General features: G+C 43.7%; 2 protein-coding genes across 2 annotated transcripts; both read left to right on the top strand.

Moving 5' to 3' along the window:
* Positions 1-4,865: 4,865 nt before the first annotated feature.
* On the top strand, positions 4,866-7,949 carry LOC139768366 (uncharacterized). The gene has a single exon (XM_071698484.1). The coding sequence runs from the start codon at positions 4,866-4,868 to the stop codon at positions 7,947-7,949; it is 3,084 nt and encodes a 1,027-aa protein (XP_071554585.1).
* Positions 7,950-8,163: 214 nt separating this feature from the next.
* Positions 8,164-9,144, top strand: LOC139768365 (uncharacterized). Its single transcript, XM_071698483.1, has one exon. It carries the CDS (start codon positions 8,164-8,166, stop codon positions 9,142-9,144), a length of 981 nt encoding a protein of 326 aa, XP_071554584.1.
* Positions 9,145-16,942: the final 7,798 nt, after the last annotated feature.

Genomic DNA, 16,942 nt, shown 5'->3' with positions numbered 1-16,942 from the left:
TAGAAAGAACTAAAGAATGTAATAGAATTAGAAAAATTGCTAATAATAAAGGGGTTTTCGATTTCTGTTTAAAAAAATGTACGTGATTGCTTTAATTTCCGTAAATTTTGAAATATCAAGCTAAATTTTTTTATGGATAATTTTTCGTTATCGATTTTTTGAAAACCGGTTTCGAATTTTTCGGGAACGGATCAAATTTTAAAGAATTATATAGAAAGCAGGGGTAAAATTTTCCGAAGATTGCCATGATGTGTATAATTTTTCGTTTCCGATTTTTTGGAAACCGGTACCGAAATTTGTCTAATTTTTTGAGAAATAATACGTAATTTTTGGGGAAATAATAAGTATCTAATGTCCGACAGCGAGGTATTTATTCATTAACGGATCGATTTTCTTGAAACCGGTGCAAAAATTTGTCTAATTTTTCAGGGACGGACCAAATCTTAAAGAATTATATAGAAAGGAGAATTTCCCGGGGATTGCCATGATGTGTATAATTTTTCGTTACCGATTTTTTGGAAACCGGTACTGAAATTTTTTATAACCGATTTTCTTGATATGGCAATGTGTGTGAGATCGTGATAATTCGGTTGCATGTCAGCGCATGTCACGCTTTCTAAAAAACCGCCTAAATAATTTCGCTTTAAGGGAATAACTATCGGCACGTTATAGCATGGATCTTTCGTTGCATTCCGAAAGTTCGCTAATTGTTAGCAACAACACAGCCACGGTCGACCGGTCGCATAAACAAAGTCGAACGACGACGCTCTCACAAAAGAAAGATCCCTGCTATAAACAAAACAGTCGAAAACATGTAACGACCCCGCCGCGGCGTCACGTGAAAACGGTGACGTCTGTTCTATGACGTAGGGCTCCGATGGTCAATCACCCTCCCGAAACTGGTGGTACCCAGCCTGGAGGGAGTTTCGCCTCGGAGGTGATAAAGGGATCGCCGCTGCGCCGCGGAATCGATTTCGCTCGCAGATCACCGCTAGTACACCGCCTTTCTATACCGCTTTGCTATACCGCCGCCGTTTCGCACTCGCTTGCTTAACTGCTTCTCGCTGCTCTCGCCGTGCTAAACTCTGTGCGCGCTCACGGCACTTGCCTAAAAGAAACCTTTGTTCACTGTACATATTTGACATTAAACGCTATTTTTTCTGTACTTGCTGTGTCTTCTCTTGTGGTTGTCTTTACCTTGCGCTATCTCGCGCTACCGCGTGTTCTCGAACATTCTGGTCCTTCGAGCCGGATCATCGCCGGCAACCGCGATCGGGAGTGCCTAAAACAGAAGACACCATGAGTCTTGACCATAGCGCCATGCTGAACAGCCAACACGAACTCTTCGTACGCATCTCCAAAGCAGTCGACAACCTGAAGAAGATGGGTCAGGCGAATATCACCCTCTCTGCCGTCGAGACTCGCATTCGCCTCCTCGACGACCACTGGGCGAAGTTCGAGAGCCAGCATGACCTTGTTCGGGCCTGCTACAAGGACCGCTACGCTGAGAGTGAGTACGCAAAATTAGACTTACTCGACCAAGCCGAGAGCGCTTACGTGCTCCAGCGTAGCATCCTGTCCGAACAGGCGAAGCTCTTCAAAGCCGCGTCGGCTTCCGCGTCCGTCACGGCGCCAGAGCAGGGGGGCGAACACGCGCCTCGCGTCTCGCTGCCCCGTATCAACTTGCCGCAATTTTCGGGCGCCTACGAGGACTGGCCATCTTTCCGCGATCTCTTTCGGTCGGTCATCGGCGACAAGCCGGCGATTCCGCCAGTCGAACGGCTGCACTACCTCCGCTCGTGTCTCAAAGGGCCGGCTGAAAAATTAATAAGATCGTTAACCATTACGGGCGAAAATTACGATCGCGCGTGGGCGCTACTCTGCCAGCATTACGAGAACAAGAGGGAGCTGATACGCTCCAACTTCGCCACGTTTACCGCCGTGGCAAAGATGAAAGCCGCTACCGCCGACGAGCTCAGCCGCGTCCATAACGCCGCCACGTCCGCCGTGAATGCTCAAGAGAGCATTGGGAGGCCCATAGCTTCGCACGGCATGGACCTTTTTAATCACCTCGTCATCGAACTGTTACGTCCTGCAGACTCCACGATTCCCCTTTTTCGCGAGAATTCTTAGGTACCTAAGATAGCCCTAGGTTTAAGACTTTAAGATAAGTAAACTAAGCGCGGACGGTTATCGATCGGCAAGCGAGGTTTGATCCCCTCGCATTCCTTTTTTTAACGATCAAACTGCCTATTTGCTTGAGAAACTAAAAGCGACCTCCCAGACGAATTCTATCAGTTGTCTGGCCCACCCGGCGACATGACGCGCGAAAAGAGCCTTAGTCGCAGATAAAATTGGTAAAAATCTTTATTGCATCGAGCGAGGTTTGTTCGTACGATGTTTCCGACAAACAGAAACAAAGCCTAACACGTGTTCTAAAATACACATGGTGGAAGTTTCTGTTTGGACTTAAGATCGAGAGGTATGGATCGTCTGTTAACATAGGAACAGGGTCGCGAGATAAATAAGGACCCCTAATAAAAGGAAAATCGGCAATAGTCGAAAACAAATGCGTCATGCGACACTGGGAGAAGCGATGAGTTGCACCCCCGATAGGACGGTGGAGGTCTTACGAGGGGACTCACCAATGGAAAACCGAAAAAATCGATAACCGTCTCTAGCTTTCTAGGATAGGCGAAAACTTAAGATCTGGGTCTTGGGTGAGAAACGTCTCGCCCAATAGAAAACCCTCTAGATAAAAATTAGAAGAATCCCACCAACCAAAAGTCCCAAAACGAAGACCAGACACCTCCCACAAGGAAATCCACCCTTTCCACCCTTGGAACTTTTCTATAAAAATCGCGACTTTAAGCACTTACTGGCACTTCCGATCCGGCACGAGACAATTCACTTCTGAGTTCATATACTCATCCCAGTTTTCGTTAAATATTAAAGACGATTTTGTTGTTCGGCATCCTAAAAGAATTGCGAGTAAATTCTGTGCGCGCTAAGTGTCACGAACCACCCTCACTAGCGACTAGGCGAGACCTGCGGTCAGCACCAGCCCCGACAGAGATCCATATATACCCATACACCTGTTTCATCAAAAAGTAAGTCCTGTACACACACACACGTATATATATCGGCTCCCCTTCGTTTATATATTCACGGGTTAGGGAAGTCTCTCAGTTAAAACCTTCAACTATTTTTAACCCTATTACTTCCGAATTAGCCGATCTATCGGTAGATCCGCCATAGTCTTTCTCTATTGCTTTGAGTTAGCTGACCCGTCGGTGGACCAAGGTATGTTGCTTTGAGTTAGCTGACTCGTCGGTGGACCGAGGTATATTGCTTTAAGTTAGCTGACTCGTCGGTGGACCAAGGTATGTTGCTTTGAGTTAGCTGACCCGTTGGTGGACCAAGGTATGTTGCTTTGAGTTAGCTGACTCGTCGGTGGACCGAGGTATATTGCTTTGAGTTAGCTGACTCGTCGGTGGACCGAGGTATATTGGTTTGAGTTAGTTGACTCGTTGGTAGACTCGAGCCACTCCTTGGATCTCCAAAACCTGAGGTGACTTCCCCCCAGTTGGCGGATTTTAATAATTAACAATCCGCTAACTTGTAGTGGATTCGGCCGGTCCCACCCATGAGAAGTCGCGAAACGCCGCGAGACACGAAAGACGTCGTCAACATAAGCGGGCGCGAAAGGAGGTCGAAACCCAAGGATCGGAATTTCCCCAGGAACAAGATAACTCCGGTCCTCCGCATCTCGCCATTCCACCGCTTCCACCAGCGTTTACGGAGGAGCCCTGTTGTTCATCACGAGAGAATCGCCCCGTTGCCGCACCCCGTCGCGTTGTCCTACCCTCTCGCCTCGTTCCCGCACCTTATCGCCCCGTTTGCCGCGTCCGCCCTTTCCGCATACTCCCCGTTAGACCCAATCCCCCTCCTCCGGTCGAACACAGGGTACCATCCCCGACCCCCTCGACCGCCTCCACCATCGACATCGATGAACCTAACCCTCCCGAAATAGTCACCCTAGATTAACAATCATTTCTTTTTTTTAATCCATAAAATTCTTGTCCCTCTGTTTTCACTCCCCAAACTTTTCTTTATATTTAGTTCTTAATGTCGACTTAAATTTCAAGTACTCATATACACCACACACACACTTAATCAAATCATTATGCTATTCAATCTCGATCTCGATGTAATAATAGCGGGCAGGATCTCCACTTCCAAATAGATTCCCCCTCAAAAGGTTCTGCCCGATCACCCCCGCACTTATGTAACACCCGCGAGAAGTACACACATGTACCTTAAACATACACTTCCATTGTAAAATGCTTTCAATCTACCGTTTAATTTGCCTAGTTCTCACCTATTGTAATATCGACAGATTACTTAACTTAAATTTATAATAAATATTTTATTTATGTTAAATACAAATTTCCATTTATTTATAATCTAAGACCTAACTCACTACTCATCTCCCTCTCGAAATTGCACGAGGTCCGATCCCGAGTTAAAGGGATTAAATTCCTTGACTCGAAAGAGGACCGACGATCGCACCGCTCACGGAAGGCGTCTTAGCGTCCCTACAAACGTTGACCCTTCCTGAGTCATAAAAGTGCGTTCGGGCTCGCGCCACGCGCCGCAGAGCGCGTACCTGCGAGCAGTATTGTTAAGCTTCGAGTTACGTCCTTCCTTACCCCGACCCCACTGGTTAGCCTTTCCTTCGCTTCCCAGATTTTCTTATCCTAATCCCGGGGTTGGACGTAACAGAACTGTTCGACTCGCGAACGCGTCTGGAATGGGAATCCTCCTCGGGAGACTCCTTCGAACCGCCGTCTCACGATACGCTGATGAGCTTCATCTCCAAACGGATTCTCACGTTAAACGCCGCGAATCCGAAGAACACTACCAAACCCTCGAGTGAACCGACACGGTCCGCGAAAACCCACGTCGCGAAGCGTTCCGAGCCTTCTCAGTGCCCGCTATGCAAAGGGAAGCACTCGGTCATGGGGTGCCCCGACTTCAAGGCCAAGACAGCCAGTGAGAGGAAGACTGTGGTCGAGACCAATAAACTCTGCTACAACTGTCTCGGCAATCATCTGGTGGTGAAGTGTCAGTCTACGCGAAACTGCTTCACATGCAACTTGCGTCATCACTCGATGTTGCACGACGCGTACGTTTCCACGCCGAAACCTGCCGCGGAAGTCAGCACGCTTTCCGCCGCCGGAAAGGCCGAAGACCGTAAGGCGATTCTCCTCGCGACCGCGCGCGTGACCATTGCCGACCGGCACGGAGATCCCCATGAGGTTCGGGCTCTCATAGACCAGGGCTCCGAAGTGTCGATCGTGTCGGAGTCCCTGGTGCAGCGGCTACGCCTGCCGCGATCGCGCACGCGAGTGTCTATCTTCGGCATCGGCGGCTCACACTCGGGGTCCACTCGGGGCAAGGTGTCACTGAACGTCACGTCGAGGACCACCGGGGACTCGTTCACCGCCGTCGCGTTCGTGCTTCCGCGTCTCTCGCTCTACCAAGGCTCCACGAACAAGTGCAGCACCACGTGGCCTCATCTACAAGGACTCCCGTTGGCCGATCCGCGCTTCACCGCCAACGACCCCGTCGAGTTGCTGTTGGGCGCTGAAGTGTGCTCGACCATCCTGGAGGTTCGCCGAGGCGAACCGCAAACGCCAATAGCTCAGAAGACCATCCTGGGATGGATCTTGTCAGGAGGCTGCGGTGCGACCTCCCTCGTTGGTCACCTCAGCTCATTCCAAGGTACCGCCGACCATGACTTGGCCGAGCTGGTACGCCGCTTCTGGGAGCAGGAGAGCGAACCTCCCGCTTCCGTCACGCTCACTCCCGAAGAAGAGGAGTGCGAGCAACACTTTGTGCGCACCCACGAGCGCACCCCCTCTGGCCGGTACGTCGTCCGACTGCCGTTCGCCTCGCCGCCGAAGAATCTCGTCGAGACCCGCAAGCCCGCGGAGCGCCTGCTCACCGCCATGGAACGCAAGTGCGCCCGAGATCCCCGGTTCGGAGAGCTCTATCACGCGTTCATGCGGGAGTACGAGGACCTCGGGCACATGGAAGCCGTTGCTCCGTCTGACGAGAACCTACCTCGCGGAGCGTGCTACCTGCCGCACCACGGAGTGTTGAAGGAGGCCAGCACCACCACCAAACTTCGAGTGGTGTTCAACGGCTTACAACGCACCAGCTCCGGCGAATCGCTGAACGACCACCTCTTCGCAGGCGCTAACCTCTTGCCGGCACTCGCTGACGTGCTCTTGCGTTGGCGTCGGCACCGCTACGTGATGATCACCGACATCGAGAAGATGTATCGTCAGATCTCGGTCCACCCGGAAGATCGCGACCACCAACGGATCCTGTGGAGAAGTGCCGTCGACTTGCTCGTGCGCGTTCTCCGCCTGACGACGGTCACGTACGGCCTCAAGTGTTCGCCGTGGGTCGCGATTCGAACGCTCTTGCAACTCGCCGCGGACGAAAGGTCTCGGTATCCGCGCGGCGCGATCGCCCTCGAAGAGGACAAATACGTGGACGATGTCGTAACCGGAGAGGACACAATCGACGACGCGATCGCGGTGCAAACCGAACTACGCGAGCTCTGCACGGCGGGCGGGTTTCCGTTACGTAAGTGGGCCGCGAACTCCGAGGACATTCTCGTCGGCATTCCGCGGGAACATCGCCTTCAACGCGCACTGCACGTGTGGGAGAACGACACTCACTCCACTCTCGGCCTCCGATGGCACCCAACAGACGATGAATTTTCCTTCGCGATTCGTAAGCGCGCGATCACCGAATTCACGAAGAGGCGTGTCCTCTCGGAGACCGCGCGATTGTTTGATCCGCTCGGATGGCTCACCCCCGTCGTGATCAGAGCCAAGATTTTTATCCAGTCCGCTTGGTTGAAGCGACTGGAATGGGACTCCCCCCTTCCGTCGGCGAACGCTCAGCTTTGGGCGCGCTTCCTGGGGGAGCTCCCGCTTCTCGAGGGCCTTCGCGTGAGCCGCTGGCTCAACTGCGGAGCCACGGAGTCTCAGGTCGAGATCCATGGCTTCGCCGACGCTTCCAAGCGAGGTTACGCCGCTGCCGTCTACCTCCGCGTCACGAGAGGCGGCTCCACCACGCTGCACTTGCTCTTGGCCAAGAGCAAGGTTGCCCCGATTCAGCAGGTGTCCCTCGCTCGACTCGAATTGTCCGCGGCCGCACTGCTCACTAAATTAACGCGACACGCTCGCGACACTTTACACTTGCCCGCAGCACCGATCTTCCTCTGGTCCGACGCCCGAGTAACACTTCACTGGATCAAGGGCCACGCATCCCGTTGGAAGACGTTCGTGGCCAACCGGGTATCGCTCATTCAGCGGACTCTTCCCGAGGCTCGGTGGCGGCACGTTCCCGGACGCGACAACCCGGCCGACTGCGCTTCCCGGGGGATTGCGCCCGGCGAACTGATCGGCCATCCGTTGTGGTGGACGGGCCCGGCGTGGCTGCGGGAGGACCGAACCCAGTGGCCCGACGAGAACGACGAGATTCCCGAGGCAGAGATGCCTGAGCGGAAGGCCGTCGTGTCCGCCGTCGGGAGGATCGAAACGGAGCCCGACACTCTCCGTCGATTCTCTTCGCTACACCGGCTTCTACGCGTCACGGCGTGGTGTCTGCGATGGCGACGCACCACCTCCCGCACCGACGATCCCCGTCCGGACGATCGGGCGAGAACGCTCACTCCGGAAGAACTCGACACGGCACTGTTCCGATGGCTTGGTGCAATCACTTCACTACCCGGAGGAAATCAAGGCCGTCAGGGACGGCCGCACTGTGTCGCGTCGCAGTCCACTCGCCAAGCTGAGTCCCTTCCTCGACGACAACGGCGTGCTCCGAGTCGGAGGGCGACTCAAGCACGCACTGCTTCCACATGACGCGCGACATCCATTGATCGCTCCCACGTCTTCATGGCTCACTCGTCTGCTCGTGGAGTCCTGCCACCGACGAACCCTCCACGGCGGAGTGCAACTCACGCTCGGCACCCTCCGCCTCCGCCACTGGATTCCACGAGGCAGAGCCGTGGTGAAACAGCTGTTGCATCGGTGCGTAATTTGCACCCGATGGCGAGCCGCGCCTCCGCAACCACCGATGGGCAGCCTTCCACGGGCCCGGGTCATCCCGTCGCGGCCCTTCCAGCGGACCGGCGTGGATTATGCCGGCCCGATTCTCATACGCACGACTAAAGGGAGAGGACATCGAGCGCACAAGGCATTCATCGCCGTCTTTGTGTGCCTCGTCTCCAAAGCCGTGCACCTCGAAGTAGTCTCCGACTACACGACGGAGGCATTCTTGGCCGCCCTCCGTCGTTTCACGGCCCGCCGGGGACTCTGCACGGACATCTATTCCGACTGTGGCACCAACTTCATCGGGGCTGACCGGGCATTGCAGGACCTCTTACGCGCGTCGTCATCCGACGGCCGGCGCATCGCCCACGACGTCTCCACCCACGGAATCCGGTGGCATTTCAATCCCCCAGCCGCACCGCATTTCGGCGGACTCTGGGAGGCGGCGGTGAAATCCACCAAGTTCCACCTGAGACGAGTCATCGGCGAAACGACCCTCACCTTCGAGGAAATGGCCACCTTCCTCGCTCAGGTTGAGGCCTGTCTGAATTCTCGGCCGCTTCAGGCCCTGTCCGATGACCCAGACGACGTCACGGCACTGACCCCGGGGCACTTCCTCATCGGGGCTCCCTTGCTGGCTGCTCCTGAGCCGTCACTGGGAGAGAGGCCGGACAACACCTTAACTCGATGGCAGCTGGTGCAAAAGATGCGCGATCATTTTTGGCAACGGTGGTCGCGCGAATGCATCCAGCATCTCGCTTCCAGACCAAAGTGGCTATCTGCTGAGACCACCCCGGATGTCGGCTCACTCTGCTTGATGCGGTCCGAGATCGCTCCGCCGAATCGATGGCCCCTCGCAAGGATCATCAAGCTGCATCCTGGAGACGACGGCGTCGTCCGCGTAGTGACCGTCCGCACGGCCGCCTCCGAATTTGTCCGGCCACTCGTCAAACTTGTGCTGCTTCCTGGGGCCGCTGGCTCCACCACAACCGTTGCGGATGCGTGAGCTACAAAACCATCCGTTTCGTTAGTTTTCGCGCTTCGCGCTACTTATGTCCGTCGGTTATTATTGTCACTTCGCGTAATTGTCCCTGTCGGCCTTCCGCCAATGTACTCCGTGCACTTCACTTAATCGGTGATTTCGGCCTTCCGCCTTAACTTAACACAAACTCGCGTCACATCACCTCGCTGTTTCACGGCACCATGTATATACCGAAAAATATACATGGAAACATATCGTGCGAAATATGTTTCTCGCTCGAGATCCTCGCGTGTTATGACAATGCGCAGCCGCGCACTTCGCAACATGGCCGCTCGCACTCGCGCCGGGAATGCGATCATCACTAATCGATCGCTAATCGATACTTCGTGCCGCGACTGCGATCGCCTCGACGAGCGCACCGTCTCGTTTCGTCACCATATGACGAGGCGGGCGGGAATGTGTGAGATCGTGATAATTCGGTTGCATGTCAGCGCATGTCACGCTTTCTAAAAAACCGCCTAAATAATTTCGCTTTAAGGGAATAACTATCGGTACGTTATAGCATGGATCTTTCGTTGCATTCCGAAAGTTCGCTAATTGTTAGCAACAACACAGCCACGGTCGACCGGTCGCATAAACAAAGTCGAACGACGACGCTCTCACAAAAGAAAGATCCCTGCTATAAACAAAACAGTCGAAAACATGTAACGACCCCGCCGCGGCGTCACGTGAAAACGGTGACGTCTGTTCTATGACGTAGGGCTCCGATGGCCAATCACCCTCCCGAAACTGGTGGTACCCAGCCTGGAGGGAGTTTCGCCTCGGAGGTGATAAAGGGATCGCCGCTGCGCCGCGGAATCGATTTCGCTCGCAGATCACCGCTAGTACACCGCCTTTCTATACCGCTTTGCTATACCGCCGCCGTTTCGCACTCGCTTGCTTAACTGCTTCTCGCTGCTCTCGCCGTGCTAAACTCTGTGCGCGCTCACGGCACTTGCCTAAAAGAAACCTTTGTTCACTGTACATATTTGACATTAAACGCTATTTTTTCTGTACTTGCTGTGTCTTCTCTTGTGGTTGTCTTTACCTCGCGCTATCTCGCGCTACCGCGTGCTCTCGAACACAATGTGTTCAAAATGTTCTAATACGTGGTTTTTTTGTTTATATATAACTTAAGGTATTCCTTTCATGACACCAAAGTTTTAAGAATTAACTGATTTTTTGGTACAAAAAAGTTAAAATGCATATCTTTACGCTAGAAAAAAATTAAACCACATTACCGAACATATGAAGAATTATGAACTTTGAAAATTCGATATTTATATGTGACGTTATCGAAAAAGTCTATTTTCCACATTTCAATGTAATAATTTGTTTATCAAATATCTTAAGATATTAAATTTTAACTACGTTACATATTCGCTAAACTCTATACTTTCGATAGTGCCGATAAAAATACAGAGTCACCGAATATTTAAACAAAATATTTATGTTAAAAGTTGACTTGAAATGTGGTTTATAGATGAATATTTTTAATGGCGACTTTCAAGGAATTATTTGGCAACGCTGCAAGCTGTGCGCTCATGTCACACTTCAGTTCATCACGTACGGTTTATTATCAATTATTTATTATGTTTTAAAAAAAAAATAATCCAAAAATATATATCGCATAAAAAATATAAATAAAATATATAAATATAAACAAAAATATAAATATAAAAATATATAAATATTAATATATATAAATTTATGTATATACGGTTTACTATCAGCTATTTATTATGTTTTAAAATAAGAAAAATAATCCAAAAATATATATCGCATAAAAAATATAAATAAAATATAGAAAGATAAATATAAATATAAATATAAAAATATAAATATAAAGATAAAGATAAATATAAAAATATAAATCAAAATTTTAATTTAAAAAAAATTAACAGTTAGGTAAAACATAGATACGCATAAATAATTTATTTTACATAACAGGTTATAGTTTATATTTTCTGCATATATTATTATCGAGCTTATACATATTGTATATATTTCCCGCGGAAAAGAGTTAAATATGTTTTAAATATGGTTTATATTAGTCATTTATATGAACGAAATTAAACTCAAATAAAAACCAAATATTGAATATAAAAGTAATTAAATTTAAATATGTTCCAAATTTGGATCGAAATTAAATTTAAATAAGATCTTGCTATTGGATTTAACTTTTCCAGGCGCATATATGGATCATATTAATATTTAATAAGCATCTAACCATCCTGAGTTCAAATTTTATTTGTATTTGAAACAAATAAAATTTTAATTAACACCCAAATTAAATTTTTATTTAATTGAAAGTGTTCCCATTGACCCATCATATATTCATATTTAATCAAAAATTGTGATTCATAAGATTTTAATAAACCTGCGAGTTATGTTAGTCTTGCGTTGTAGTCTGTTAGGTTATAGGTTTATTATTGAATTTTGTCATTATCAACCACAAATCTGCATGTTTAATTATGTTAATTATTTTATACTGTCTACATCGTACATATATTTTATAATTTCAGTTTTAGTTATGTAGGTCATTGGCTTCCCACATAGCATGCATATCAAAAAGACGTCCAGAAGATATCCCGAAGATATATTTAGGAGATAGGATATCTTCTCGGGATATCTTCGGGACGTCTTTTTGATATGCATGCTATGTGGGTTTTTAATCATTTTAAATATATATGTATCGAAAAACAGGCAAATTATGTATTTTCTGTTAAGACATGGATACTTCATCATTTTGATATCGATTCAAAGCTATTTTGATTTGCCTGTCAAATATATAATAACATTGCCATTATATAGAATGCAATATGAATAAAAAATTATATTGTATTGGCAGACATGGATAATGTAAATATTTTATAATTTGAGCATTATAATAATTGCGTTACAATATTAATTTTTTTAGGCTTCAATTTCCATTAAATAGTTACTTTATAACTGTAAAAGTCACAACAAAATTCCTGTTTGTAATTTGACAATTTTGAAAATTAAAATATTATATAATAGGTACATTTTCAGTACTACATCCGCTCATTTATTAAACAAGAAGTTAAATTAAGCAACTAATTAAATTATTAATATTAAATATTAATACAATAAGATATTTGTATTTACATTTATCAAAATAAAAAATAAGTTCAATTATGAAAATAAATATTAATAATTGGACTTATTAAAAATTAAATAATTTGTTCAGATATTGCGCTCGAATCCTTTTCGCGTTTTACAACGCCCGATCGTTTCACATTAGATGGCGCGACGCGCGAGTCGCCACTCTCAAAGAGCCCCCGCCTCCTTCCTCACTCGTTAGGTGTCATGGCCGCACTTGCTTGCGTTTCTTCGAACGTGTCGAGTCCGTTATTTCTTTCTTGACGGATTGATCGTTGCGGCGCGTGTTCTGGAGACTAACCGAGCGAGAGTCGGATCACCAGGGAGAGCTCACCGCCAGGAAAGGGAGAGCTGCGGCAGCTAGCGTCCGAGAGGGAGGATCGAGGCGAGGAATCCGGTTCAGCGAGCGGAGTCCTTAAGGAGGTTGGTTAGTTCTCGGTGCGAGGCAGGCGGCGCGGCAGAGGGAAAGCATATAGGTTAGATTTTCGTCGCGTGAAATAAACGAATTTTAGCAAATAAATATGTGGAATGCATTTAATTGCTGTTTCTTAAGGTTTAAAAAGAGTTGTTTGTACAATTGAAACCCAAATACGTTATTATCCACATTGAAATGTGGAAATAATAAATGTGATCCTATTTTATTTTTACAATTTCTTGATAACTATAAAGACGAATCATTTCAGTCTTCGAGAAAGTTTTTCCTAAATATGTAAAGAGTTATTTGCACCTATTTTCACTAAATTCTTATCATTTTTAATATGCTTTCGAGAGTTACATTACAGGTTAGGTAACATTTTTGCTGTGTCGCCCGTGTATAAGAGAGAGACAAGAGTATAACTTCAATAATTAATTACTCGACAACCATGCAGACGATTATCTTCAACTTTGGCATATATGGACGACAGATTCCCATAGACGAATATTCTCCATTGAACTAATTCTTATCAAATTGATTTGACTAACCACCCTCCTTAAGAGATTCTCATTGGGACGCCATATTTGTTACTTTCATTTGAGGGTTCATATTTTTAGGGTTTATACCGTCATTTTTTAAGGATTAATCATTAATTGAAGGTTAACTATCACTTGAAGGTTAACCATCATCATCCGAAGAAAAACTCTTAAAGTTGGGTGTGATTTCGGACCGCCAATTGAAGATTAACCTTCAAATAATGGTTAACCTTCAATTGGTCCGAAATCACACCCAACTTTAAGAGTTTTTCTATGGTGTTTTTTTAACGGTTAACACCAAAAGTTGAGTGTATTTTTCCATAAGGGTTCAGTTTGATTAAGTATATAAAAAATGTCTCTATTTTTATTCTTTTGAGCTAGCAAATTGTATTCTTGGTTTTTATGGTAATTAATATTTTGTGCAACTGCATCAATCTTTTTGTTGCTAGCGATTAATATTTGTTTTTATGTATTCGATTACTGCGCAAGTGTTGCGCATTTCGTTAATTTTATCAGAAGTTTACTTATCTTCTTTTTGTACCACTGGATTTAAAGCAAACCAATATAAACACAATAATTGTAATTTATAAACGTTTTTTTAATCTTATAACTCATTCTCTGTTGATATCATATTCTCTAATCCCATTATTATCCTAATTAGCAGACAATGTTTTTTAAACGTTTGAAAAATATTTGAAAATCAGTTTTAAACACATATTACAAAACGTTTGAAAAACATTGCCTGTTGATTGAAACTGCAAAATTTCGGCAAGCTACAACAGGGGCTGGATTTTTGAATTTATTCGCAAGAGAAAAGTATGCGCAAATTCTACTCTTACAGAAAAGTTGCAAGTTGATCGCATGGCTTTTAGTTAATCAACTTGCAATTTTTTTATAAGAGCAGAATTTTCGCATACGTTTTTCTTGCGAATAAATTCAAGGATCCAGCCCCAGGTGCGCGCGCGCTGTGCCTTAAAAGCCTCATTAAGAACGTATAAAGGTCTTATTTGAATTTAATTAAATTTAAATTAGATTTAGAACTTATTAAGAACATATAAAGGTCTTATTTGAATTCAACATATTAAGAACATATAAAAGTTTTATTTGAATTTAATGAAATTTGAATAAAATGTACAACTTATTAATTTCATATATGGTTTCAATAAGATTAATATTTAAATTGAATATATTAGCTAATTAAATCCTTATTAAGCCAAATTAAATACGAATATTTTGATGATGAAATGATACTGTAAGAAGTACGTATATATACTTTGTATACTACGAAACATACGTACGAGTATACACGTCGATTAAGAATATACGACATGTATTCATATGTTCGAGATTTTTAATCGAAATGTATATCGGCATTTCTTCTTATATTCTTAATTAAGTTTTATATATAGAACAAATATGAGCCATATTAATGCAGTTATTCAGCATTAATTTAAATCAAATAAAATTTAAATGGAGATTTTATTAAGGTCCATATAAAGTTCATATTTAACTGTTTTCCGCGGGAATTGTTACATTGCAAGTTGGTGCGTGATACCCATACAGCATGGAATATGCAAGAAATGTGCTATAAACAATCTATAAATATTTTAATATTCCACGGGTCATTCAGAATATTCTGTAGAAGTTCTATAAATATTCCATGAAATTTTGTCTATTCGGAATATGCATAGAATATTCTACAAATATTCTAATAAATGTAGTACATTTAAAAAATGCATAGAATGTTCTATAAATATTTTGACAAATATAGAATATTTGAAATATTTACAGAACATTTTGTTAATATTCTTAAACATTTATAGCATGTGCTATGAATATTCTAAGAAACTTTTCTAGAATTGCTATGAATATTTCGATAATAATCTGTAAACATTGCGATGAACATGAAATAATCAGAATATTAATAGAATATTTTTTACATATTAGTAGAATATTTTTAAAATAATCTATAAACATTTTAGGAAAAATATTGAAAACATTCTAACTAATCTAGGAATATTTAAAGAATATTTTGGAACATTATATAAATATTCTGGAAAACATTAATAAAAACTTTTTAGAATTTTTTCTGCAATATTTATAGAATATTTCGTGATTTTCTTGAAGTATCTACAATGGCTGGATTCGGGGAGCGCGCTATTAGCGCTATTTGCTTATTCTATCCTTGTTTTACACCTGATGAGCGATAAAGATAGAATGATGCAATAGCGCTAATAGCGCGCACCCGGAACACAGCCAATATGTTATGCATATTTCAAGAATATTTTATAAATATTCTGCAAACGTTTTGCGCATATTCAATCCTAGAACCTCCATAACGATCGAGATAATAAGAAAACAAATATGATAAGTATCTGTCAATCGTAGAAATCAACATTAATAAAAATTTTTTGAAATAAATATAATTATTTCAATGGAGTATCTGCACAAGCAGGTATGTATCTATACAGGTAGAAAGTTGCCACTGGTCTCCCGTAAAATTTGATAAAAATTTAGTATCTACGTTAATCGTCGTGATTACTGTAAGCGATTTACCACAGTCTCCCCTCTAACTTCGGACCTACCCATACAGCACAAAATGTTTTTTAAAAATATTTTTGAATATTTCTATAAAAATATTGCAAGAATATTTTAAAATGGTTTTAGGAATATTTTAAAAAAGTTAAAAAACTTTTTGTGATAACATTTTTAAGAATATTTTAAGAATCTTTTAAAAATATTTATAAAAATGTTCTTTTTTATCACCCAAACAATATTTTCTTAAATATTTGAAATATATTTTTGAAATATTAATTTAAATCTACATATTTATTGTTTTATAATTTCGTTCCAAAATATTTAAAAATATTTTAAATTTATTATTGGTTCCATAATCTTTTTTTAAATATTTTTAAAATATTATAAAATATTTTTAATTAAAAGATGCATAGTAGCGCATCTTTCCGTGCTAGTTTGGAACGACGCCGCACAGTGCGGCCGAAGCCCGCATTGTGCGGCCAAAAGTCGAAAAAAAAAGTTTCTAGTTAGGGTTTTTTCATCATTGGGTTGGTTAAAGGGATCCCCTAAGAAACGAAAACCGTTCACAGTAACGTCCCTTTCCCTAAATTCTCTCCTCAATCTCAGTCGGAATGTGGCCTTCGTCGAGCGCTACACTATTGTAGATACAGAGCGGACGGTGGACGCTTTCGTTACGAACGTGTGAAAGTTTTTGAAGTAAAGAAAATCAAGCGGAACAAAATGGAATTAACATCTGAAGGTTAGTAAAATATGTGAAAAAATTTCTGGGAATTAATTGTTAAATAGAAAATTGTTAGAAATAGAAAATTTGAATTGTTAGATAAAAAAGTAATAGATTGCCGTAAAATGCTGTTTTAAAATTTTTTGGAGGTTATACATAAAAGTATTATCTATTGAATAAAACAAAATTCAGCTGCCTATATCGGCCTATTGAATTTTTATGAATTTTTTTCAAAAATGAAGTAGGATATTTGTTTCAAGAGTTATAATAATAAATGAAAGAAATAAAGCATACAAATCAAAAAATTAAGAGAAAAAGAAAGAAAAAAAGGAGCATCGAAAAAGAAAGACAGAAATATACATGTATAATATAATACAGAAAGCAAAAAGAAGAGAGAAAGAGAGAGATTTGTTGTTTAATTTTTTTAAGTTACAAATTTTATATGATGTA

The sequence above is a fragment of the Temnothorax nylanderi genome, unplaced genomic scaffold (genome assembly GCF_030848795.1).
Source record: "Temnothorax nylanderi isolate EJ_2023f unplaced genomic scaffold, tnyl_v1.0 TNYL_tig0015_pilon, whole genome shotgun sequence".
NCBI lineage: Eukaryota > Metazoa > Arthropoda > Insecta > Hymenoptera > Formicidae > Temnothorax > Temnothorax nylanderi.
The sequence above is the reverse complement of the archived record's forward strand: the minus strand, read 5'-3'. Positions and strand labels throughout refer to the sequence as shown.

Excerpts from the sequence above, each read along its gene's own strand:
- LOC139768366 (XM_071698484.1), top strand. The coding sequence starts at position 4,866 with ATGAGCTTCATCTCCAAACGGATTCTCACGTTAAACGCCGCGAATCCG.
- LOC139768365 (XM_071698483.1), top strand. The coding sequence starts at position 8,164 with ATGGGCAGCCTTCCACGGGCCCGGGTCATCCCGTCGCGGCCCTTCCAG.